Here is a 26,683-nt window from a genome sequence, read left to right as displayed (position 1 = left end):
TTGCTATTCTCCTACTAGCTTAATTTTGTTTTTTATTAATGTACAAGGATTACATTAGCAATCTTACAAACCAAATTTACAACAGGTATGTTATCAGACTTCCCTACCTTCAATGGCCTCGACTGACTCAGGATAACTTCGGAGGACATGGATTCCTATTCGAAAGTTGTTCTCTCTGAATCCATCTATACGCTCCTTTGGGTTTGCCCTAACTTTTTGAATAACTCTGTATATTATACATGTTCCACTTCTATTATGAAGAGTATTTATGCACCTCTTTATAGCCATTTATTTCATTATGACAGCCAAGAAAAATAAATCGCATAGGTATGATGGAATAATTTATATTCTTGGCGAGGCGTCTGTTCCAGGTCAGACCACCGCTTTGAAGTCCTCGTCCAGTCGGATCCTCAGTGCGGTGACGTACTGGACGTCCGTAGTTATTCTCGCTGGCTACTCAGCATCCTTCGTCTCTTATCTGACTGTGAGACATCCCATCATTCCCTTCAGCACCTTCCACGAACTTCTGGAAAAGGGAACTTATCGACTAGGGCTACTTCAGTACTCTTCCCTTATGCCATACTTTCAGGTTGGTGTGAAAATGAAAATACAGAGGTCGTCAAAATGACATCTTCTACATCCCCAAATTATAGACTGGGTTAGGATCAACTTAATCTTTTTCTGTTACCCTTTTTCTACACAGACTTACAAAGCAGATGGTGTAGCGAAAATTCCCAGACTTATATTCGGGTGGTACTCGGTTCAAATTGAGGCTAGGCTACTGGCTGTCATATCTGAGCTTGTTCTAGATTTCTCTCACTTCCCCCCATCCTTCCGCGACTGCCACGATTACCTCCTTCCACACACACGTTTCTTCACAAGTCATTCGCTCATAATTACCTTCTCAGCTCATTCGCCATATAGTCCTACGTATAATGCTACCCTAAAGACCATAAATTGTTAGTTCAAAACGTAATTAAAATTAAAGAAATATTCTAGGTTTATGCAAACATCAGCTGGTCGAGAAGGTACCTATGTTTTATGGAACACAAACGTTCATTATTGAGTTCATGAAATACTACCTTTGTGACATTTTCCCGAGTTAGATAAATCCATTCCACTGCTTAGAACAATTTTCACTTAATATCCACTGTAATATTATCTTCTCGAGAGGTTTCAGTCCCTTTGAACACTGTAATTAAACTTCTTCTTTCATATAATGTAGGGGATTTGACAATCTGTCAGCTATTGGCACGTCAAGAAGAACTCGATGCATGGAGTTTCGTAATTTGTCAAACATAGCAACATTTTGTTACTGAAAGTAAAATGACCATCATACCTATGGATCTTGAATCTAGACCTAAAAATTGCAAAGTTTTCTTGATGGTTTGTACATATAATATGACTGTGTCTAACTGCAAAGTGGCGTTTACTTTTACAATAAAATGGTTTATGCATTTATCATCGATTGAAGTGTAATTGAAATGACCAAGAAGTGAAATGCTGCAAATTATGTTTATAGGATTAATATTTGAAGTTGAAATTTGCAGTTCTCGTCTAGATAAAAGTGTCGATTTCTCTGAAACTTTGTTAATCGCCTATAAGACTGCAAAACATTGTGTTATTTACCTTGACAGAAAGCCAAAGATCCAGTACTGAAGCAGCTGTACAAGAAGGTCATTGCGCCGCACAAAGAATCAACCCCATCCTCAAGTCTGGAAGGGCTGCTTCGCGTGTGCAATGACACGCATTACGCGTTCATGTATTCGATAGACTCAATTGACAAGTACTCAGCCGACGTGACGTGTCAACTAACGGCGGTGCCCAATGCCAAGATACAGACGATGAAAAGCATGGCGACTGTTAAGAGGAGCCCGTACCTCGGCCTGTTCAGACACACGTGAGTTCCCTTGGTACAAACAAGAGTCGAACAACTGGTCGATAGTTGCTTGGAATAATTATTATAAATATGTCAGAGCGTTTACCGAAAAAAGTGTTTAACGCCTCGAAGCATTACGCTATTCTAAATAGTCATTTTCTTAAAAAGTGGCTTCTATTTTGAAGAAAACATAACACCTGTATTATAAAGATCAGCTGGTTAATGCTGACTGCGTCAAAAAATAATCGCTAATTATTCTGAGATTCATACGAAACTCATAAATAAAGTTTGTGGGTCAAATGAAGAGTTGTTAATCGTAGACTAGAGTAATGAAGTCAGAACTGGCTTGGTCCTAACCAGGGAAGGCAAAGGAAGTGGTTATTTAAGAAAAATACATTAAATAACAAATGACAATTTCTTCATAATTATTCTACACTGATTTCTTCCAGCAAAGAATAAGAAATTGACTCATCTGCTTATCGCACCCACAGTAGCCTACGTATTTATAAAGGTACGGAATGGATTACGTTTGAAACAGAGGACGGAAATTTTTGATTAGCACCGGATCAACGTTATGGGACTCAAATTGAACTTTGTCAAAATGTCTCGTTGCCCATTCCACACGATACGATTGAGAGGGCGTCAAATAAATAAAATACAAAGAACTCATAACATAGGCCCATGTTTTGAATAAAGAAAACTTCACGACAGGCCTTACAATATATAGTGTATGACTCTTTTGTGAGTCCCAGGTTCAAATCTCGGCTGCAGAATCAGTAATGTAAACTTCTTTGAGGTGCACGGTTTGATGTTCACTTACTGATCCATGCATGGACTCTATATTACCATTGACTTCGTACCCGATTCCTTGGAAATCACAGAAAACTAAACAGTTCTCTCAGTGCTTCGCATTCTTAACATTCGATGCTAATAGGTTTACAAGGCACTACATAACGTACGAATTATTCTATGCTACTTGCATTGTTTTATCTTCTTGACTTTGGATCTGTGTTTTGTAGTCTGGGTGATAAAACTGTGATTAGCAAATCATCCTTCAAATTCATGTTTTCTTTTGTGTACTATTGATTTTTGGAAAAAATTCCTAATCGTTTTTCAAATTCGGAACACAGAATAATTCTTCCTATTTGTTGATTCTTGGTCTATTTAACTATGATTTTCAGATGATGAATATGAATAATAGATCAGAAATGATATTAAATTAATAAAATGGTATACATTTTAAAGCACTATCATATAAAATTCCTAGAGTGACAAAGGAAAGCAACGGTAAACCTCAGTCACGAATTCCAGTAGTCGGGCAATAATTGCAAACCGGAATCTCCCAAAACCATGTAAATTTTGGTAACCACTGAATCGTTCTAACGATACACATTAAACAATGTAACTGGTAAAGCATAGTAGCATCTTCTACTTTTGTTCCATCAGGTCCGGCTAATTATATTTACTTCTTAATTGTTATTTTTTGTGTTTTGCATCTCCTTTGTATCGTGTCCATTGCAAAACTGACCATTGAACTTTTTAAATAATTAAAGAGCAAATAATTATTTTGTATTAAAACCTTCAATACAGACAACGTTCTGGGTGGGATATGTGTAAGTATATTAGATTATAAGGTGAGGAATCAGGACGAAAAGAGTTACGAATCAATGCTTTAATTTGTTATGTTGCAGAACGCGCAAACTGCAAGAGAGCGGCATTGCCAAGAAACTTCTCGTTCACTCTTCCACGAAGCTGCCTAAAATTGATGTACCCCTTGTCACTGTGGCCTTTGAAAGCGTGGTACCCACTTTGTACGTCCTTATAATAGGAACAATTGCTGCCATCACCATTCTAATGTTGGAATTAATTCTCTATCATGTGAAAAAAATTATACTGTGCCTAAGGGAGCACAGGCAGGTCCATAAACAAGATATGTAACTAACAGAGAGTTCAATAGGCTTACAAGAAATGTGGGGCAATTATTTCTGCTGTCTGGCTCTACTACACGTTCAATTATATTTTATTACTACCCGCCACAACACACTTGTAAATTGTATAGCTCTAAAGATGGCTGTCTTCTGGTTTGTAGTGCCGTATAGTCTTGTAGACGTCTGCCAACGTTTCAGAGGTCCTTGCTGCCTCCATCATCTGCAAGGACCTCTAAAAATTTAGTATATTTCTACCAGACTACACGGTGCTACAGTTCAGAAGATAACCCACTTTGAACTCATCGCCGTGAAAACCTTAAATCCTACTGAATAGGTCTACATTCGACATAAAATTAATGTATTTTCTTCGTGCAATGTTATCATCAATAAGACGCTAAATACGCACTCATGTTCAATGTCTTGCAATAGTGGAACCATTTCAAGCTGTTATTATTTGCTGACTCCCACTTCACAGTGTTAATTTTTCAACAACTAGTCTTACGTTTGAATCAATTTCTATTAAATTTATTCCATGAAATTTATCATACGAGAAATCAACCTGAACTCAGTCGTGACGTCAGCAGTTTAAGAAGGTATTGGAGAAGCTCTTTTTCACACATATCGTTAAGAAATACCGTGCCTCGCTTCGAGATCAATAGTTCAATACCGTGTTCACAGGAGTCCACTGACGTTATTCAATGAAGAAGTCGATTTATGTACGTTTACCTACCTACCAAACAACCCTAAGAATTTGTACCGATTTAAGATTGTTCAATAAAATGCTTGAACGATAACCTCACAGAATCATAAATCACAATGATATCGTTGGGGGAAACGAGTTGCCTTGAGATGCAGCTCAGCAGATTGTATCGAGCTAATGCATTGTAACATTTCAAAATGGGCTTTTATGAAAGATATAAGCTAAAAGATATGAAACAAATATTAATTCTAAATAGTATGAACTGTATTGTTAGACCGATTTGACTTACAGTCGCGTTCAGTTCAGAAAGGTACTGTAACGTGGTAGAAACAAAAGTCTGATAAGAGTGTTAACAGGTAAACCTCTGCGAATTCTGTTAGAAGATACATTTTTATTATTAATAATACTCCTTATTTCGAAAAATACAAAGATGTTTCGTAATATAGGCATACTTTCCTTGATTTAACAGTTTTAGTGTTTAATTGTGCGAATTAGGTACTTGATTCTAAGATATTTTAATGTATTTGTGGTTTACTTCAGAATATATAGCGTCAAGAGATGGGATGAATAATTAATAAAGAAATTGAAATGACAATGAAAACGTGGTCGTTGTCTGAAATAAAATACTGCCTGGAGGAACTGAAGAAACCTACTAAAAACTTCAGACAGAATAGACGGTTTGTGGGTCGATATTTGAATCCGTGACCTTGGAATGCGAAGCAAAATTGACACGTCACAAGGCTGTAATATTCGGTGAAAGCATCCCGAATCCTAGACAAAACTACTTAATGATCGCATTACATGTACTAGGCCTACATCACTTATACAGTAACAAGTCATAAACCTGTGGACATCATAAAAAGTGTCGAAACATCTGTATTACCTAGAGATTTGCGAAATTATTTTCATATTCATGTACCGTCAAATCGGTTACATAACATTTGAGGATTTCGAGATAGTGAAAATGTCGAAGTCGTTTTTAAAGGCTCAAGATGGTGTCAGAATATTCTTTCGAATTGTTGGCATCAAATCCACACGACGTTGTAACCTAGATCTACGCCTTGGTTTATACATGGTACCTAAGTTCTGGCTGTAGTATCACCTTTGCCAGTTATATGCAATTCGTTACTTAATATGCCTATATTCGCATAATTCCTCCATGTCTGAAAGTAGTTTATTACGTCTGCCTCATAAAAGATAGGTGTATATGTAACGTTCAATATTAAATCCCGAACCTCGAAAAGAATTCTTTTTGTATCTGTAATGTCCTTTTCCACCACTGTCATTTTTATTATTAAGAGCTTCCAGGAAAATACTTTGTCACCAAATCATAGAGAAACATTTTTCGATACATCATAGACTCGTTCTTCAACCAAACCAGCTTTCATCATGAATGTCTCACAGCAACTTCCGATGTTGACCGGAAGTGAAATATTATGTGAAGTATGAAGACAGGAAAGGCAATATTTTCGTCGTGGAAACTGTTCTGTTTCTTCCAAGGCGTTAGCAAAATACGTTTGCATGACAAATATTTGTAATCGTCATTGTCAGTACAACGATGTATAGGTTGATGTACGTTTCCTGTTTATGCCTAATGTTCGCGTTCTCATTGTCATAAACGTTATAGTAAATCCAATAAGTAGTCGCCTATAATGTTTTTTGTTGAAGTAATAAGCCATTTTTTCTGTGGTACTGGAACTGAGTAACGCTCCAGTTAGTTATTAGCATCACGACTACGATTTAACATCTTGTTTATAAAATAAACATCTGTTGGTTACTAAGTTAATATGTTTTTAGTTATTAAGTTTAGTACTAAGTTAAAAATAAATACAAATTGACTTTATTTAATGGCGGGACTGCGGTTAAGAATTAATTATTTCAATATTAACTCACTTCACTCATTCAAGTCCTCAGTTCGTTTCCAGTGACTTATTCACTTTGTATATTGCAATAACGTTAATTTCCTTACAGATGTTCTTTACCATAAAAACGAGGCCAAATACGAGTGAGAAAGAAATGAAGAATAAGACACCACAACGTTTGTCCGGATAGACTAAATACAGAATCTTTTCGAAAGAACTACTTTAATTCTTTAACTTCTTCTCATTTTTGTTTTTTATAATGTTGGTGCTCTTGAGTAGAGTAATGTTGGGAGACAGATTTTACAGCTTTAGTTGTAAATATGGCGTCATATACTACAGAGAATAGGGTGTTTATTTTCAATAGTCAGTACTTTCGTGAACATTCTGTAAAACACACAAAACTTTAGGATAATCGATTATCTAGTGGAGACTGTAACTGGACATCACCTGAATAAACGTTTAAAGAATCACACCGGCACGGTTCTGCTTAGAACCAGGGACTTTTATCGTTAATAAATTACATATAATTAGGAAGCAGTTGGGAGTAAAATTATAGAAACCAAAAAATGGTGGCGAATTACTGCTAGAGGTAGTCCAGAGCAACGGACGGACGAAGGAATGCCCAAAGGGGTTGGATTACTCACAGCAGCCTATTATAGGCGTGTGTAGTAAAATTATACATTTGCTAAATAAACATTTAAATTTCTACTTTTGATTTCAGAGGAATTTGAGTGAACAATTGCATTTAAGGGGTCTACGCATTTAACCCCCCCCCCCCCCCCGACAGCGCGTAAAGGTTCCTACAGAAGGTCGTCGTCAAAGTATGTAAAATTATTTATTTTTTTTCTTTTCTACTATTCATATATTTTATTTTATTTCTCTTTTAAAAGAACAGACCCATATTTTGCTTATGTGAATGTACACAACACCGGCTGATAAGTGCTCTTGACTTCCACTCGTCCCCAAGAGAAAAGACACGCGTTCTCTTACATCACGTAACGGCACGTATAGTCACATTATTACAAGTAAACTTTACAGTAGACCTATTTAAAAATGATTATAGGAATTTGTTCACAGGCCGTAGCATGAAGTATTTGTTACTGGCTTCTCTCATAGCATCTTGTGCAGGTTTCAACAAAGAACAGAATTTTGTCGACATTGTTGTTGCAGTGAAACAATTCTTCTACTCAGGATGTGTTTACATCCTGCATGATGACGACCTTGGTAAGTTTAAGTGATTAAAGATGCCATTTTAAACTGGTGTTGATGGTTCTTAGACATCTGCCATTTCGTTTGATTTTAAAGAAAAATTGGCTGTATTTTTTTTAATCTCTGTATGTGTTTAGGTAAACTGGGCCGCTTGATATAGCTCATATTGTATTTTCTCAATTGTTAACCATCATCGTTATTTTTGTAATATTTCGTGGGCCTATTCCGTATTTAAATATGTAAGGTACGTTTTGAATAATCTGTTTAAGTATCTTCCTTTCAAACTGCGTCTTCTTATTGACTTACATTATTAAATATATTTTTGTATTTTTTAGGGTTACAAAATAGAGGGACACTTAATAGGGTTGGAAATTATTTCTCAAGGAAGGGGGTACCATTATGCGTAACTACAACTTCGAAGTTCTTGCATTACCCGGAAGTGCTTCGTTGTAAATACAATCGTCCCATTTGTATACTTCCTTCAAACAAAGAAACTGTCAGATATTTATTCGAAAAGGTAAGGATTTGTCTCTGCGAAGCGAAATTAGTAGAATTTCACTATACATTTATCAGTAAAAATTCTTATATAAGTAACTTAACCAAAGTTTCATAGCGAAGGCAAACTCACATTTTATTTTCCAGTTGGCTGGAGAGAAGATTCAGCTATCGAGTGCAGTCTGGTTGCTGTTTCTGGACACGAACTCCGTACCCAAAGAATTCTTCGCTGATATTGACGTTCCTTTTGACTGTGAGTTTCTGGTGGTTCTACAAGAAGATGGCCGCATCACACTGACAGAAGTGTACCGTGTTAGCCCCACTAATCCGCTTCAGGCACGTCTGTTCGGCAACTGGACTGCTGACAGACGACTAATTGGGTCCACTGCGGGTTTCTACGAAAGAAGGAAGAACCTTGAAGGACTTGAGCTGAAGACAGGAACTGTAGAAGTGCGTAAAGATGATTAATTTGTTTTCCTGATTAATCGACTTTTGACTATTAATTTCTGTTTTCATTTATCATCAGCAGTAAATTATAAAAGCAGCCAAGTCTTAAATATAAAGCAGGGGCGTATGTAATAATTATAATATGAAGACAAGTTGGCATTCATCACTGTAATAACGTACATGAGGTGTTAACAACACTCTATTGACAAAATAAATATATTAATAAGTTGATATAATTGCGTCATATTGTGAATTAAAATTTAATTATTCGTGTTTTTTCCGTCTAATCACAATTGTATATAAATAAAATTATACATAAGATATTAAAATATCATTTAAATATTTAGTACAACTTTTTACTACATGTTTCGGTTACATTGAACCATCTTCAGGTGTAAAGTTAAAAGTTAAAAATTATAATCTTATAAACTAAAACTTAATTACTGTTGTTGTGTAACTTCTGATGATGTTTACTTCCAAATTCATTGGAGTGAGGGTATATTTTGAAGTGATAGTGGTTTAACATTGGCCGAGGAAGAGCGTAGATATGTCTTGAAGGTATTCAGAAGTACTAACGTATCCGAGGAGAACTGGATCAAGTTCTCCTCGGATATGATAAATGATATTTTAATATCTTATGTATAATTTTATTTATATACAATTGTGATTAGGAAGAAAAAACACGAATAATTAAATATATTACATAATAAACTTTATGTCAATGAATGCACTCTTATCTGTAGCAAAGTTTACTCTTCTCTTTGACACTTTGTCCACACGAACTTTATGTGTGCATGTATTTGTGTGGCCCCTACAGTTTCTTGTGGTCAATATCGTACCCGCGAAAGGCACTGCTGATTTAGCAACTACTGAGGTAAGTAAATAGGACAAAAGAAGTTGTTAGGTTCTCTGAATATTTAATCAAACTAATCCAAGTTTACATGACGCATTAATACATGTTACAAAAAAGTTATAGGCAATTTATGTTTTACCCACATAGGCTTAATTGTGTGGTTTCCTTCACAGGGAGATTTTATAAAAATAACGAAAGACGTTAACAACAAACCGACGGAAATAAGCGGAAGTTACGCGGATATATGGCACGCTTTGGAAAGAACGCTGAACTTTACGTAAGTTTTTCTGACAAAATAAATATCGTAATAATAAATGTAACGTGCATTATTAGTAGTAGTGTATTAAGATTGCTCAAAACGTAATACAAAATGTCATAACGTTTAAAATTATTTCAATAAACTTGCTAAGCGTACTAAATTTATGTTCTATTTATCCTTTTCTTCAGAGTGTAGGGCACAGGTACGAGGTGCGATCGGAAAGTTTCAAGACTGCGCCTATAAAAACCCGTACACTTATCTCAGGTATTAAATTCATCCATCACCCTCGAAGTAGTTCCCCTGGGAGTGAACACAACGATCCCAGCGCCGCTGCCAAGCCTGGAAGCATCCCTGGAAATCTTTCTTTGTCAGCCTGTCAAGCACCATCTGCGATTCTGCCTGAATCTCTTCTATCGTCTCAAATCTCCTTCCCTTTAGCTGAATTTTCATCTTTGGGAAGAGGAAGAAGTCACACGGAGCTAAATCCGGCGAATAAGGAGGGTGCGGGATGTCGGCCATGGTGTTTGAGGCCAAAAACTGCCGAACTTTGAGGGCGGTGTGCGCTGGCGCGTTGTCATGATGCGTCGCATGTAGAGTTCTTCCTTTAGAATCAGCTGACAGGTCCCATAGCCTATCCCAACAATGTCGCACAAGTCGTTGATGGTACGACGTCGATCTTCGTGAATGGCCTGCCGAATCTTCGTAACATTTTCGGGCGTTGTGCTCGAAGATGGTCGTACAGAACGCTCGTCATCATCGACAGAGGTTCGGCCATTTTTAAAACGTGAATGCCACACAAAAGTTTGTGCACGACCCATTGCGGACTCCCCAAATGCTTGCTTTAGCATTTCATAGGTTTCCGTAGCCGTTTTGGCGAGTCTTTGGCAAAATTTGATGCACACGCCATTCCGAAATCGCAGGAGGGTCGGTGTAATGCACTACCAAAACGCCCGTAACTAAGAAACAAATGCTAATTCGATGATGCCGGCTGGCACACTGATTCACTATGAATGTAGGCCGCACCCCCTAGCGGCAGAAGCTCGTACTACATCCGGTTCGCCCTCTATTGACACAGTCTTGAAACTTTCCGATCGCACCTCGTACATACAATTATGTGGTTACATTTAATAAACCAATGCAGTAGGCTACTTTTAAGCACAAAATAGTTGGTATTACCCTAGTTAGAACTGTTTCCAAATCAACTAAATTATTTCTGAAGATGGCCGTCTTCCGGGTTGTTCCGCCGTGTAATCTGGCAGAAGTTTACCGACGTTTCAGAGATCCCTGCTGGCTCCATCAACAAGCAACAACCCATAAGGACTCGCCCGCCGTGAAAAACTAAAATCTAACAAATTATTTCTTACCACATATCTTAGCAGTGATACCAATAGACTATTACTATTTTTAGCCTTTATTAAAATTAAAATAACAAATGTCAGTGTGAATATGATACTGCTAATACCGTGAACACTTACTTAATTTTACTAGCAAATCTGAGATTTGTTTGTACTGAAATTCTATTAAATATTTTCTTTGTTTAGTTCAGATTACTACACCCCTGAGGGCAACTGGTACGGTTCAAATGTGGGCAATGGTACTTGGAACGGGTTGGTCGGGATGCTTATGAGACACGAAGTGCACGTCAATAATGTGGACATGACGTGGACTGCTGATCGTGAAGATGTTGTTGATTTTATTGCTCAGATAAATCAAGTCAGGTACAGTCCACGACTGCAATCTTGAGACTTGCGGGGTGCGGAAGTGGGGTGAAGGAGGAAAGGTAGCGTCTGCCTTTAACGCTACGGACTTCCTGCTTTCATTGCAAGTCTCAAGATTACAGTCGTGGACTACAGTAACACATGAACCAGATTATAAGATGAATTCAGTTAAATTCGATTTTACAGATATTTTTATAAACTCTCTATAAATTTACGCTCCATTTCAGTATTTTTCTTCGAAAAACTATCATTCAATATCACCACTTATCGCTTTACATTTACACCAGAAAAGTTAAAACAAATTTAAGTCAGAAGTTAAACTGTTTTTTTATAGTTCACGTAACAACGTTTTCAATAGTTGAGGTGAATGAGCGTCAAATGATATGATAAACGATAATAAAGTGGATAGAATAAAGAGGAAAATGGCCATGATCTAATTTAAGTTACTACCCCAGTATTTTCTTTGAGGGACCGAGGAAAATGACGAGAAATGTAGGATAAAAAAGCCGGTCTCCTGACCTAGATTTAAACCGTATACAAAAGAAGAATGTTAATCAGTCGACCACGATATTAGGTAGAATTAAATTACATTATATACCCATACCCAGATGGGCCCTAGGAATTCGATAAACACATTTTTTTTACACGGATCAGGGTTTAAATTAAGAATATTAACTATTTATTACAATAGCTAAGGTCTTAAGATAGTAACTGACGGGAAGCATATAATTTTATAAAATAAAACACGATTATATATATATTTTCTCACTTTTTAAGTTAAAAATTAGAACAAAAGATATCAGCCGACTTCAGTTAATAAAGATAAAAACACACTGTACTTCAGAATCTGAAGTTTACTTCATGTCAACAAGTTTGTTTTGCGTCTCTCCTAAATGAATGCAATTTTATTTCAGGAGATTCCTATTCGTCAAAACGCCCAAGTCTACTGACCTAATTTGGCACAGTCTGGTCGCGCCATTCAGCCCTGGTCTTTGGGTGGCTTTGGTTGTCTCTCTCCTTACTTTGTCTTTATGCCTGTGGTTAACAATGAAACTGTGCAATTGTTGCGAATTGGAATTCGCTATGGAAGAACTCAAATTTAGCTTCATTCAGTCTTTATTCTGTGCATTCAGTACTTTCTGCTCTCAAGGTAAATCGACGTTCTTATTAATAACAAAGTGAAAATGTAAATCAAGTGTGAAGCTGACAACTCTTTTGAACGAAATGTATTAAATCGCCATAAGTTGGTGTATTTTAAGTTCTGAAGGCGTTAACCTTGATGGCTTTAATTATCCTGATAGATTTGTGTCCCTCGTACTATTAACGGATGTGTCTGTAGATTTCACATACATAAAAACTATTCAACACTTTTCGATATTGCACTAAAAATTTATCCCTGTCATATTTCCCACGTTCAAAAAAATACCTTACTAAGATAACATAATTTTAAAGACCTATTGTTAAACATAACTTATAACATTAGTCTTGACGCCACGTCATAAGCTCGCATGTACATTATAATGATATTGATAGCAACATTAATAATTACCTACATCACGTGGACTCAATTATATGAGTACAAATTTCCTTTACTGTTTCACCAGGTTGTAAGACGCCATATCACACGTCTAGCCGAATCGTCTTCCTAACCACTCATCTCACAGCAGTCATCATGCTAACCAGCTACTCTGCGTCTCTCATCTCCCACATCATGACAAGGGAGTACAACCTGCCATTCCACAGCTTCGAAGAATTCCTAGAAGTTGGAACGTACCAGCTCGTGGTAGAACCTTATAGTTCCCAGATCATGTATTTCAAGGTATTTTGCTTTTGTCTGTCTTCTGATAACAAAAATATACATTTTTTTTCATTTTAAAGCATGAATAAATACTTTTTAATTAAAATATTTTAATAGCCCAAAAATGTATAACATTTTAATTACACTAAATTAAAAAACACAGAGTACAGATCGACATTTTAACACGCATGTATTACATTTTCATACTGAGCCTATTGCAAAATAAGTCAAACGCATTTTATTGTAAAATATGCAGTGTATATAAATCGGTACTGGATACATATTGAATGACGTAAATAAACTAAAATCGGGCTGATCCGTTTATTTCTTATCAAAATTATTCTGACTGTTGTGATAAATTATGGGAATACTCGTAGTCATGATTTGTTTATGTGTATAACTACAAAGTCATTAATATATCTTAATACCAATAGCTGAATAAAAGTACGTCTATGTACAGCTTTATAAACACCGGTGCATTCAGTTTGATTTCTATATGAATATATGAAATTGAGAAAAGTAAAGAAATTTACTTCAGTCGTCAGCAGGACACCCGGCATTGTAGGGACATCGACGGGAGAATTTAATAAAGGCTGAGCTGAAGAGGAAACAATGTAACCACTCATACTAATAAATTTCTCATTAATATTCAACACCGCCAATATCAACGCCTTCCGCTGAACATGATCCTGAGACAGTACCATCCACCTCCCACGTTCGTAGTCTACATTATTCCATCCTCAAAGTGACCTTTCATCAAAATATTTAAATACTGAATTACATTTTTTGTCCATCTGATCTATATGCCTATCCCATTTTAGTCCTAAAATCCTCATTACTTTAACAAGATAATCACAAACGAATAAAGCAATTCGCTGGCAATATTATGGGCCCATTTAAAACCTTAAAATGGAATTACGTCCAGTATAAAATAATAAACATATCAAAATCTCTTATTTATATTGTGTTAAATACAGGCGTTAATTTGATAGGTTACATATTATATATTCATAGAATACATCCTATTGAACCGTGGTATATTTTGGATTAATTTGACACGTTTATTTGTTTCAGATGTCTAATAACTCTGTTCTAAGAGAAGTGTATCAGAAGTTCATTGCGCCCAAAGAATCCTCCCTCCCGAGGACTCTACTGGACCGACTAGAGATGGTTTGTGCAAACAGAAAATATTCCGCCATTGCTACAGAACGTGACGTTCTTGTAAACTTGGATAAGTTAAACTGCACACTAAACAAAGTTCCAAACGCCTACCTAGCGGCTGCAGTTTCGTTTTCAATACAAAACAAAAGTCCATATCGAGAAATATTCAAACAAACGTAAGTTATTGTCATTTTACACTTCATACGTTAACGATTTATATTGCAGACTAACTGACCAGCCAGCTTCTCTCTAACAATAGAAACCCAAGCCGAAAGCAAAAAGACTAAATTCTGTCAATAAAGAATATTTCCAATCTTTACTATACTTAGATAACATATTTTTATTGGTTTGCCGTCTTAGTTTCGCTTTTAAACTGGCAGTTGTACAAGAAGCATACTCGTCATATTACACAAGCACATTATAGTTTCCATGTGATCCACATATTGAAACCACAATTTCGTCCTTGATTTAATAGCCCAAGAATCTATGGCGAGAAACACAAGTGATGAAGTTGGATATTTTAATTATTTCTTGATAAAACATTAACAGGTATATTCTTCAGCGATTAGAAAATTATAACAATTACGTTACTTTTGTTTTGTCGTTAGAGCGAAACGCATATGTGCGTCTATCTAAACATACAATCCACTAACTTATAAATTATGAATGTTTCGTACTATATGTTAATACTATGTTATTACCCATTTTAACATTCCTTAGCTGCCTGAAAATTCATAAAAAATGGGCATATTTTTATCAGTAGCAGAAGCAGAAATTAGTGTTGCTCAGCACCCAGGGCTTCCCGTGTGTCAATGAAGAAAACGTACAGGTAGAGATTTTGTTACATAAAATTTGGGGATTAACATTCCACTTCGCTGTCACTCTTTAACACAGAAGAGATTTTTTTTATAATTTTATGAAGCTATGAGTTCTAAATGTAATGTATCCCTTGCTTTATACTAATACACTGTCCCATTTCATATAAATAAAATTTGATATTTCAGACTACATGGTATGCTTCGGACTGGATCAATTAAGTCAGACGAAGAGAAAATGGCCAGGATAGAGCCTGAAATCAGCAGCGTGTCACTGAGCCAAGTGACTCCCATCCTGGTAGTTCACGCTTCAGGCATTGCTTTGGCAATATTTACCGCGATGGCCGGTCGTCTTTCACTTTGGAAGACACTGCGTAACAAATTACAAGAAAAATTTTATATTTCTGAAGGAATGTCAAGATCAAGACAAAACCATTGATAGATTATTCAGTACAGGCTGAAAACGGTCGAGATGACAAGAGTGCGATTGATCGATTTAAAATAGGGGCAAACACCTTTTCTTCATTACCGTACCGCAACCAGAATAATCTCCAACCCAATTTTACCGCACTGTCCGGGGCATTCAGTTGATCACTCACCCCCATCCACTGTTATAGTCTACACCACGTGCAAGCTCACTATGTGTCCTTATGACGTAGAGCTCATCAGTGATACTTTACGGATACTATAATAGGTCTATATTATGAACATAATGAATGATGGTGTTAAAAATTATTGTTTAATGTTGCTCTACTTTAAACTGCATTTGAACAATAAAGTAGATTTGTCCACTTTACAAGGAAACATATAAATTCGTGAAAATGAATCTGACGGACACAAGACATTGGCTATTGACGAAGAAAATAAGAAGAATATTCTGGATAAACCAGAATCATCACGCTTTCGCAGTGATGGTATATTAGCCTTATAGTAGTCACCAAATTGTACGGAAGGGCTTCACTCCAACCTTTGTCGCCCGGCCCTGATTTAAGTTGCTCAGCAGAGTCTGCTAGCTTTAATACAAGACGCAGGGTCTAATATTTTACATTGTGTTTTATTTCATTTGCATTATTATGTATATCGCACCTTTTTCGTAAGGCGTTTGCATGAAGGGCTGTGCTATATTCTGCTTATTAACCCGTGTTGTATAGATTTTGAATAGAAATGGGTTATTCTCTATTAATAATAAATACTGCAGAACAATCCTATTTTAAATACATCGTTAAAAAATCTGTGTGCTTTTACAATCGGTCACAAAACTCACCAAATTTGACTGAGGTTAGTACAGCGGCACTGGTGACTGCACGGCAGTAGATACAGACTTGGATTAAAGCTGGTGATTCACAAGGATAACATGGCTTTGAACACGATTGGGGGTGAAAGTGGAAGGGGTTGGCGGCAACGTAGAAGGGGAGCCTCGTCTTGTCTCCAGATCTGAGGTATCGAAGACAGGATTTAGAATATCGATATGTTTCAATTTAATTCTTTCAATTCACTTCAATTCTTTATTATTAGTGTGCTGTATCAACAGCCAGAAGGCCAATTACAGATACAGCACGGAGATGAGCACACGAACACAATAATAAATATAGAAATGTAATAACAAATAGAATATAAAAATACATTAGTATGGAGGACGCTAATATTCAACAAAATTGCAACTGAACATATTAGTATAGTATTTCGTTCATTTATGTAATTTCTTTTGCAATGTTGCATACATGGAAATTTTATAAAATACATGGCTTCAAGAGCCTTCTACACACACTAAACTAAACAACATTAAGAGTTTGTAAAACACTCACTTGAATCTGGCATAGGTTAGAATGTCGTAAAAATATGCATAGACCGACACCAGATCATGTATCAAGCCCTCTTACACTTACGTTTATGCCAGAAGATGGTCAAGTTGGGCTGATAAATGTATCTTAGATAAATAAAATACAGGTAGTGCAGGCGACTAATTGCATGCATTTTTATTAATCTGGCCACAAACAGGATGCACTCTTTAAACATTAGAAATTAATAACAATATCTGTTATCCTGTTAATTGATACAAGGTGCGTAGTGTACTAAAGAAGCAAATGAATGTACTGAATCATTAATTAAATTCAGATTCTAGAAACAAAATCATGAGACATTACACATTTTGTATTATTTGCCGTCCTGGAGTCCTTAGGTAATAAGATCTGCAAATACCAATCGATCACTTTATACAGTTTTAAACGAAATTCGCGCACAATCTCTCCATACTGTAATTTCTTGTTAAAAAGTCAAAAATTTTATTCTATATATGTTCTGTGAGGTTTAATTTTCATGATACATGTTAACGTTAAGTGGAGCAAGCTAACATATTAATATCATCAAACCATGGACGTCTCGTAGGTGTTCAAACCGGCCTCCAGCCTTTTCAAGGCAGAGGCAATGCGCCGCGCGACATTCTCTCAAACACGCCTTAAATTACGGTCACCGAGAGTTATGGGCATGTCGCAGTATTCCTTGTGTGAGTACTCCATGACCATTTGGTCACAACTGAGCCCTACTGTGCACTGCGTGTGTTGAGCACACCTAAGAACGCGCTTTGTGTTTCGTCGTGACAAATAATACTGCCGAGAAGTGTGTCACTCCATTTGACGGTGACGTGTAACTCTTGTGCGCGAATTTCGTTTCGCCCTACACAGCTTCGTTAATTAACCTTATAAAACTTCGTGGTCCTACGCGGCCTGGTGATGGAGAGAAGGAGGACCTCTGAAACGTCAGCAAACATCTAGCAGACTGCACGGAACAAGAACCCAGAAGACAAGTCATTTTCATACTCGCCGCTGAAGAAACTGAAATCTCAACAAATTGTAACCGTTCTACTTTTTCGCGACCGAATTCGTATAAGAGGACGCACGACTGGCGGCTATTTCGAACAAAAGGACAATGCATGATAAAGCAATGCCAAGAAGAAGAATTGCCAAAATTGGTTCAATTTCGTCTATGTCAGCAGGTGATTTTGCGTTTTCCACATTAATCAATTTAGAAAACAGGAAATCTTTTCGAAGTTTTTGTAGAATCCCAGCTCGTCGCATCTTCTGTATGCTGAAAAATAGAAGTAAAGCAAAGCTGTTCCACTATACGACATGGAGGCGCTTCGGGGAAGAGGAATATATAAATAGCTCCAACTCATTCTTGACGTCAGCACTAGATGGGGGTGAGTGGTCAGCACCACGCCCCGGCCACGCTTTACCCCCGGGAAAGGAACCCGGTACCCATTAGATAGGAGGCTGGGTGGGCCCCAGAACCGATCTAGACGCAGAGGCTAGAGGAAAAATCTTTTGCCCTCGTCGAGGATCGAACCCCGGTCGTCCAGTCTGAAGCCAGTCGCTATAATGACTGAACTACGACGAAAAATACATTTATTTAATACCCAAAAATGCAAATTTATCTTATGTTTATTTTAACTGTTTCCATTAACTCATAAACTGATAATACTTAAGTGGGATTTCAGGTTAAAATGGCAGCAAATATGAAGTCAGTTGTCTTCTGTGATGTAGCGCCGTGTAGTTTGGTAGAAGTTTAGTGGCGTTTCAGAGGTGCTTCCTACCTCCATCATCAGGGCGATTGTAGATAAACGTCTACCAGACAACACGACGCAATAACCCAGAAGAGAGCCATCTTCACTCTCGCCGCTGTAACAACCCGTAATCTCTCTTTCTTTATTTTCTAGGTTAACGAATGTTCGTTGTTTTTATTAATTTTTTTTTTGTAATCCGTATATAAGTTAAAGATTACTTTAAATATCTTTATATTTTTGTATGAAATACACATACATTGACCAGCACTGAGACAAACGCACTAAAGAAATAATTTCAACTACTCAAAATTTTTGAAACCATACGCTGATAAATAAATTCATAACCTGAAAGCCACATTTAAAAATTACGAAGACAAAATGTAATTATTATTTCCGTTACAATGACAGTAATACGGTGAATAGATAAAGGTAAACCGAATGGGGAAACCATGTGGCATGAATAGGAGAGATATAAAATTCATAAACACTCCAAAAATCCCAAGAACAGGGATTCTTAAAAGAGTAATATAAAGTTATTCCTCATCTCGAAGCAGTTCAGACAAAACATGTAGGAGAAAACGAACGTAAATTAGGTCTAGTGAATAAAAGGGCCAAGTTACTTTCTAACCGCTTCTTGTAATTATGATAATATTCTATAACATTCTCTTTATAATCACAAGTTTCATATAGAGGTTAGTTCCACTTTTCTACTTTCAAAACTTCTTGTCTAGTTATATGGATTCATTTGAAATTAAACATTCCTTCTGTATTTAGTAACATGACCCGAGATTTTTAGTACTTTTATTAATCCCCGAGGGTGTAAAATGCATGAGAACATTATATATTAATTCGTAATAAATTAAACCTTTCTTATGAAGAGTACCAACATTTCTGAAAAGTGTAATTGATATTTGATAAAGCAAAGATTGATTATTCTGATCGTAATCCAACGAAAATAAAGCTAGCGTCCAAAAGTCAACTTACTTGTGCGAGAAGAGGCCTTGAAACGGACTTCGCTTTTCTATGGCTAGAGTCGCTGTTGCAGGAATATACGCCTCAGGAATTGCAACCAGGTCGCACGGGAGTTCTTTCAGAAAACCATTGGCGATGAACACAGGCGCCATAAATGAATAGCGTTCCTTAGAGCAGACTCGTTGCAAGCCCTCCAGGAAGGACTTCGGATGGTCTGCCTTGTTGGGAAAAATGTAGCGCAGAAACAGTTGTTGCATGTTGGGATTTGTGCTTTCCTGTCACAGAAATCATTAACTGGAATTTACCAGCGAGCGCAACGGAAGTGAAAAGGTGTGTTAAAACTGAATACACATATTTTAAAAAGCTTTCTTTGTAATTTTGCATACCTTATCGATACTCATATTTATTTAATGCAAACCTTATTCACTATAGATGTCATATTGCACGGGGTCAGAGTTTCGTTAAATTCAACGATAAAATATGTGCCAAATAAACGTTGACTTAATAAGAAAACTTTATCAAATCTTGATTGTTGGTCCTTTTTCGAGAAAATGTATAAAGCCGTGTTTTAGTTTCCAGTAACAGCTGTGTTGGAGTGACAAAGCAGAAGGCTGACTTAACGAAATCTAGTGTAGGCCTCCGCACACTACCTTCATCAAAGTCCATTAAAGCGATCGACGCGAATGATGGCAGTTGCGTTCTGTACACTTCTACGCATCTACTGTCACGTCCTCTCGTGTACCAATCGCCTTCTTAAAGTTGGTGTATAAAGTATTCAGTTGCTTCATGCGTGAAACAGATATTTTTGTGTGTGCGTGCCTACATATGCGCCACCCGGCCTTCTTTCATGTCGTTCACTTTAGACATACCGGAAAGACAAATGGACATTTCCAGCGCTTACATTGCTCTCCTCATTCAAATCATGTACGAAATATAAATAGCTCGTCAACAAATCGTCCTTCCTTTCGGCTTTATACCGAGCCAGCCCAATGCATTCAATAACGTACAAAGATAGCTCTTCTGGGTTGTAGCGCCGTATAATCTGGCAGAAGTTTACCATTGTTTCAGAGGTTCTTGCTGCCTCCGTCATCAGGGCACTCATCGCCCTGATGATGGAAGCAGCAAGGACCTCTGAAATGATAATAAACATCTACAAGTCTATATAGTGCTACAACCCAGAAGACAGTCATCCTTGTTCTCAACGTGGTAAGATCTTCAAATACTATATCGTAAGAGAGGGTGAACTGATTTTCAATGCCTATAAATTTCGAGGTCAGCCCAGTGTTTCTGGTACTGATGTTGGTTGATGAATAGTAACTGAATGACAGATAAATCCTGAAGGACGACATGCAGAAGTAAAATCAGTGACGATCAACGCATATAATGGTGTAGGCAGGATTTGAAACCGTGGCCGAAGAGACTGTAACCTACCTTGAAGTGCACGTAGTGTGTTGAGTTCGACAGCACACCTAGGCGGTGGGTTCCGGCCTGCAGAAAGTGTCCAAACGAGGTGAACGGAAGCTCAGTGGTCCTGAAAGTCAAGTACGAGATGAGGAAGCCTGAGTACCCCACTAGCAGCACCACCGCGGTCAGGTACGTAGTCACGCTCAGAACACGGCAAGACGTCGAGTAAACTACCGGGTCGGACTGTGCTGGAATATTGAATAGACCAGTGTCACGTGACATCACTTTATCAAATTTCTTTTTCCTTTAAATGCTTTCGAATTACACGATTATAACTGTTATCACTGCGATAGTGCAAGGACTGGAACTGAACCTGTAATGGGCTCTTTCTTCATCCGCCAGATGATAGATGTTTAAGAAAAATTTACATCCTTCTACCTGGTTTTAACATAGACTGATGCAGACAGAAAACTATGCTAGAAGAAGAAGAAGAAGAAGAAATGTGATAGAAAATACCTTTTATTTCTATAAAAAAACATTATTATTATTTAGTTTTCTGTCTGACGACAGGTCCATTTGAACAGGATCCTTCCATCCTTTTCTCGGACTGGGACCTGTTCATATACGTTCTTGGCACATGATCCAGAAGTGGTTTGCCATTGCCATCTTCTGTGTGTGAATGGAGTAATTGTTGGGATGCCACGGAGAAACCGGGGAAGCCCCCGGAGGAAACCTTCGTGTTGCCTAGACCACGGCCTTGCCCAACACAAGTTATAAATTCGGGCACCGCCGGGAATCGAACCCGAGACCCCAGCATTACAAGGCAGGATGTTATTATTACATCTGCAAGTTAAAAGAGTGGCAGTAAGATGAACTGAGTACCTACCCTGTTGACAGAAGCTATAATAGATGTAAAATACAGAATCGTACAATCTGAACGTCCAGATGCCTTCTGACTCCTCATTATATTTACGACAGACTTTAATACCAATAAAATAGAAGACTGACAGAACAAGTATGACACCAAGAATAGCCATCCACAAGCCTGTGCTGAAGGGTTTGAGGAAATTTTCCCAATCCATGTCGCTCTTCTTTGGGCTACGAATGAACATGTAGGTCCTGTAATTATAAAATACAGACATAATTATTAGGCCATATTCAGGCCTAATTGAGGAAACAATTTTCAACAACTTCAGTAAATTCTTGGGAAAGAAAATAGTGACGTCATAAAATGGATATAAATGCCAATAGAATGATAATTTAGTGAATGTACGTAATTATTTTTCAAGTATAAAACCTTAATTATTTTTCTTTTTTCTGACTAAACCTCAGGAATCCTGAGTCCTGGAGGAGATTATATTTATAGACTCTCAAGAGCTAGTCAAACATTTCCTAGCTTTATGTAACAGCAATGTTCATTGCTTTGACCATTAACTCTACCCTATACCGAGACACTAGAATCCAATCCATATCATCACAAAGTACTTTTTTACATATGTTTTAACATTATTCTCCTGTCTACGACTGACAAATAGCATAATCCCTTTAGGATTTCGAACAAAAATCTTACACTTATTTCTCATCTCCTGTAACATAGGTCATACGGAGTCCATCCGAGGTTTTTTAAATAGAATAGAGTATTCATGCTCGTCCTACGTCAAAGTTGGAGGACCGACCCATGTCACATCTTCGTGACTCTACACACCGTGTAGAGACTGTTTGGATTTCGGGGTCTGGTTAATTAGTAATTACATTTATTTTATTATCTTCTAAACGTACTTGGAAAGAAAAGATACCTGACTTCAAACAAAGGATTCATAAAGTTCACAATTCCAAGTCGTTTACGATCCATCAATATGTCGGTACTGATGACGTCAATCTCCTTTCTGTCAATCATCCCCAGCAACCCGTTCCATCTCCCGTTCACCATCTCCACACCAAAAGCACTGTCGGCTGCTGTGTAGTAACTGGTTCTGTTGATCAATAAATGAAGGACGAAACTAGGACTTAGAGAAATACAAGTTTAACCTCAAATCTAACCCTTACAACAAATTAAATAACAATTTTGTGAATATGCCCTCAATCCTAGGTCCTACATATTTATACCCAACAGTAATACTCACGAAAAATTCATTATTCCTTGTAGAATATTCCAAATATGCCCAATATAACTCCCTATTTTCATTATCTTGCCGTCTGCTCCCTTGAAAACTGAAGTTGCTGGTCCCTAGGAAAGAAAAAACACAACTCAAAAAATATAATTGAAACAACTTGATATTAAACTTTTACTTCTTGTTTCTCATTCTACAGTCAAAATCATGTCATGCCTGTAAGACGCCTGCTCTGAACACGGTGTTTTGAAGGCTTCTTCTTCTTTGATAAAAGGTCATAGAAGACCAGGACATGCCGATATGCGAGCTCCAATTCCCGATACGACAAGTCTGCAGGGGAAGTGCTGCGTTAATGTGGTATACTTCTGTGATGATAATGCAGCCGTCTTCCTCCTGAGCCACCAGGAACTCACAGTCGAAAGGAACGGCAATATTAATAAATAACTCTTCCACGGAAGAATCACTGTCCATGAAAGCTAGCCAAACGGTATTTGACAGTGGAACGCTGAAATTTACCTGCAATTATTTTAGAAGTGTTTGAAGAGAGCCTTACTGACAGCATAAAGATATTGAATTACTACAATTGAATATATTTTCTACGTTCTTTGTTAGACGTGTATACAGTTAACGCGTAATGGGATGACTTAAGTTATTATACGCTAATTAAATTAACAATATCAATAAATATTTCACAGAAGCACAAAGAATTCAAAATTATGCATAATAATTGAGTAACGTAGAACATCAACTTACAATTCATTATAATCAATAAACATAATACAATCTCTATTATTTTAACACCTATAATTACATGAAAATGTGTACACCTACGCATGCATGTTGCATGTGATCCTTTATGATTGGTTTCAATTTGTACAAAACAGAGTAATATTCCTATTAAGATACCTGACGCAAAGATTCTTCAGACTTTTCTGTGGACAGCATGACGTTAAGAACGCCTAGTCGAACCATCGTGTCCGGATAAAGATAACTGAAAGTGAAAATCCGGCTGCCGGACAAATATCGCCGAATCTTTACCACAGACTGACCGTAATCTATTCCTGAAATGCAACCATTAGTGGTGTTACAAAAACATGTTTTAAGAAGTATTACAAGTTTGTGTCAATTTCATAATTCTTATATATTACGCTATAAAAGACCTACATGTATTCCAAATTCTTTTAACGTTTTGTTACATTAAGAAACATTTCTTTCATAGTGATGTATGCCCGGAATAAAAGCAGGAAATAAAAAAATCTGGGAAAATATAATAGTAGAACTAGTAAAAAGTACAACTGTTAAAACCTTTTCTCGGTTCCACAAGTTTTCACATCAGTATTTAAAACAGCTATGAAATACTGTACAAAAGATAGCAATGTAAAATATTGCTTACCGACTCTTCGCATGTATTTTATATAGGCATATTTTTATGTCGAATTCAATTTGTTTCTGGTTGCTTGTATAATGTTAAGATTCCTTTTTTCTCGTGTTTCACGAGGACTGGTTAATGTTAATGTCCGTCAATATAATCTCTCACGTATGAAATATACCTTGAAAAAATAAATTAGGGTGGTTTAAAAGTTACAATTTTGACTAAAGTGTGAGGAAAGGATACAATAAAGGAATATCCCTTCTGTGCAGAGAGGAGAAAATTTATTTTCACATTTTAGTACGAGACGCGTCCACAAAGTAAGTTTCCCACTCGTCCCACAGCTAGCAAACCTTATATTGCGCGAAGCGACTGTGCGTACGTGATAGAGCAATGACGTAGCATGGCGCATGCACTAACGGCACCTCCCGCGTTCTCACAGTAGCATCGTTGCAGCTGTTGAAGGTGGAGGTTCTTATTCCAGCTCCCGCCGACTGTGAAGTGCGGTCAGTGATAACGCTAGGCTGCACACGGTTCGACGGACAGCAAGTCTCCTGCAGGAGTTCAGCTGGGAGGTGTTTAATCATCCACCCTACAGCCCGGACCTCGCTCCCAGTGATTTCCATCTTTTCCTACACCTCAAGAAATTCCTGTCCGGTCAGCGTCAGCGTTTTGAGAATGACAGAGAGGCGGAGATGGTTGTCACACAGTGGTTCCAATCCCAGGCGGCAGACTTCTACGACACAGGTATTCAAAAGTTGGTCCCACGGTATGACCAATGTCTCAATTCCGGTGGCGAATATGTTGAAAAATAGCTGGACACTTGCTGTATCTGTTGCAATAAATATTTCCATGAAATTGTGTTTTGTTTCTGTAAACGGCCCCAGGGAAACTTACTTTGTGGACGAGCCTCGTATAAGAATTACAATTTCACACGTTTCGGTCCATAAGAAACAAGCGAGATTATTGGTGTAGCGCTAAAGCCTAAAACAGTACAAGGTTCGAATCTCAACCGGATTACAGGATATCCTGACTCATATTCGTTATGATTGTCCTCAGTTTCTCCGAGAGGATGCCAATATAGTACCTTGAAATAGGTAACGACTGCGTTCTTCCATTTCCTTGCCGACGTAACATTGGCGTTCATTTCATTTTATGTGTTACCTTCTCCTTGGATCTCCAGAGGAAAGACAGAGTTCAAGTGGAAGTGATGCGCCACGGAATGGATTATCTCAGCTTTTTCAGGCAATGAAGGCATCTCACTTAGAACACACCCTAGTAGCGCGGGCAGAATAATGCTTACTAACAGGCCAGCTCCCGGTTGCATCATGTTGCTTAATTCGCGTCAGATCTTGCAGTAGATAACGCTACAAAGCAAACAAGGAATGTAATTAATTAATTAATTCCTATCTTAAACTAATTTAATTATGTAACTTATCAACTGAAATGGACTAATAACAACACAAATATTCACACAGGAATCAAACAATTTCTTTATAGAGTAATTCTACAAATTAAGGCCTTTGTGTAAATTTCTGCGAAATAAGGGGGGGGGGGGTGTCTGCATTTTGTGCTTAAGTTTCACATGCCGGTTAAGATTACTCAACTTTACGAAGCAGAAAGACAAACACTTACATACCCTCAGAGTGTCAGTCACTGGAAAACTTATAATGAAATGTGTAACTTCAAAGGACGCCAGAATCAAACATTTTCTCGCATGCCACCGTGTTATCCTCCATTCAATCTCTCCGAATGTCAAACATCGGGCGACTTCGTGACCAAATGTAGGAGTATAAATGAATGTGTGGAAATGAAAAGGGTATATCTCACATATTCCCAACTTTTGGCAAAGTGATAGACTTTATGTAACGTTTCAGCGGATTAAATTTCAAGTAACACCCAAGACGCAATTGCTAAGGCTGGTATGTTAAAATTATGTAATCATGAATGGCATACGTTTTCTATCTGACATGTGCCCTTCTTACACTTTTATAAATATAACCGATTTATAAGGAAAAAAGGTCCACAATTATTAAAAAAATATTTCAAATTGTTTGTCAAAATTACAAAAAACAGGTTTTAATTTATATTTCAAAACCATTATTTTTTAGTCCAATATTTTTCTCGTCCTAATCTTCTTTAGT

At 37.2% G+C, this 26,683-nt stretch overlaps 3 protein-coding genes across 3 annotated transcripts; 2 read left to right on the top strand and 1 right to left on the bottom strand.

Moving 5' to 3' along the window:
- Nucleotides 1-65: 65 nt before the first annotated feature.
- On the bottom strand, nt 66-25,902 carry LOC110832172 (putative glutamate receptor). Its single transcript, XM_087349619.1, has 13 exons — nt 25,704-25,902; nt 24,077-24,231; nt 23,387-23,686; nt 23,183-23,286; nt 22,856-23,032; nt 21,946-22,178; nt 21,087-21,307; nt 19,668-19,930; nt 16,389-18,208; nt 12,900-13,191; nt 10,809-10,977; nt 8,207-8,468; nt 66-526 (listed from the first exon to the last, which is right to left on the bottom strand). Exons 1-9 carry the CDS (start codon nt 25,867-25,869, stop codon nt 17,983-17,985), a joined length of 1,845 nt encoding a protein of 614 aa, XP_087205745.1. The 5' UTR covers nt 25,870-25,902; the 3' UTR covers nt 66-526; nt 8,207-8,468; nt 10,809-10,977; nt 12,900-13,191; nt 16,389-17,982.
- On the top strand, nt 1,635-3,848 carry LOC110832218 (uncharacterized; the record flags this gene model as incomplete). The annotated part of the gene is made up of 2 exons (XM_022069030.2): nt 1,635-1,900; nt 3,571-3,848. Coding segments are annotated over 2 exons (513 nt in total), but the record flags the coding sequence as incomplete, so codon positions are not given.
- On the top strand, nt 8,225-14,489 carry LOC110832178 (glutamate receptor U1). Its single transcript, XM_022068966.2, has 7 exons — nt 8,225-8,523; nt 9,338-9,394; nt 9,547-9,650; nt 11,174-11,350; nt 12,265-12,500; nt 12,955-13,169; nt 14,223-14,489. Exons 4-7 carry the CDS (start codon nt 11,250-11,252, stop codon nt 14,487-14,489), a joined length of 819 nt encoding a protein of 272 aa, XP_021924658.2. The 5' UTR covers nt 8,225-8,523; nt 9,338-9,394; nt 9,547-9,650; nt 11,174-11,249.
- Nucleotides 25,903-26,683: the final 781 nt, after the last annotated feature.

This window comes from Zootermopsis nevadensis, unplaced genomic scaffold (genome assembly GCF_977971745.1).
Source record: "Zootermopsis nevadensis isolate Lab colony 2312 unplaced genomic scaffold, Znev_1.0 Znev_ptg000002l, whole genome shotgun sequence".
NCBI lineage: Eukaryota > Metazoa > Arthropoda > Insecta > Blattodea > Termopsidae > Zootermopsis > Zootermopsis nevadensis.
Note: the sequence above shows the minus strand (reverse complement) of the source record. Positions and strands in the feature narration are given on the sequence as shown.

Bases quoted from the DNA above. Each gene is read 5' to 3' on its own strand.
- LOC110832178 (XM_022068966.2), top strand. From the start codon at position 11,250: ATGCTTATGAGACACGAAGTGCACGTCAATAATGTGGACATGACGTGG. The intron at 11,351-12,264 runs GTACAGTCCACG...ATTTTATTTCAG, and splicing joins GCTCAGATAAATCAAGTCAG to GAGATTCCTATTCGTCAAAA. The intron at 13,170-14,222 runs GTATTTTGCTTT...TATTTGTTTCAG, and splicing joins CCCAGATCATGTATTTCAAG to ATGTCTAATAACTCTGTTCT.
- LOC110832172 (XM_087349619.1), bottom strand. From the start codon at position 25,869: ATGATGCAACCGGGAGCTGGCCTGTTAGTAAGCATTATTCTGCCCGCG. The intron at 23,687-24,076 runs GTATCTTAATAG...AAATAATTGCAG, and splicing joins CTGAAGAATCTTTGCGTCAG to GTAAATTTCAGCGTTCCACT. The intron at 22,179-22,855 runs GTATCTTTTCTT...TTATAATTACAG, and splicing joins AATCCTTTGTTTGAAGTCAG to GACCTACATGTTCATTCGTA.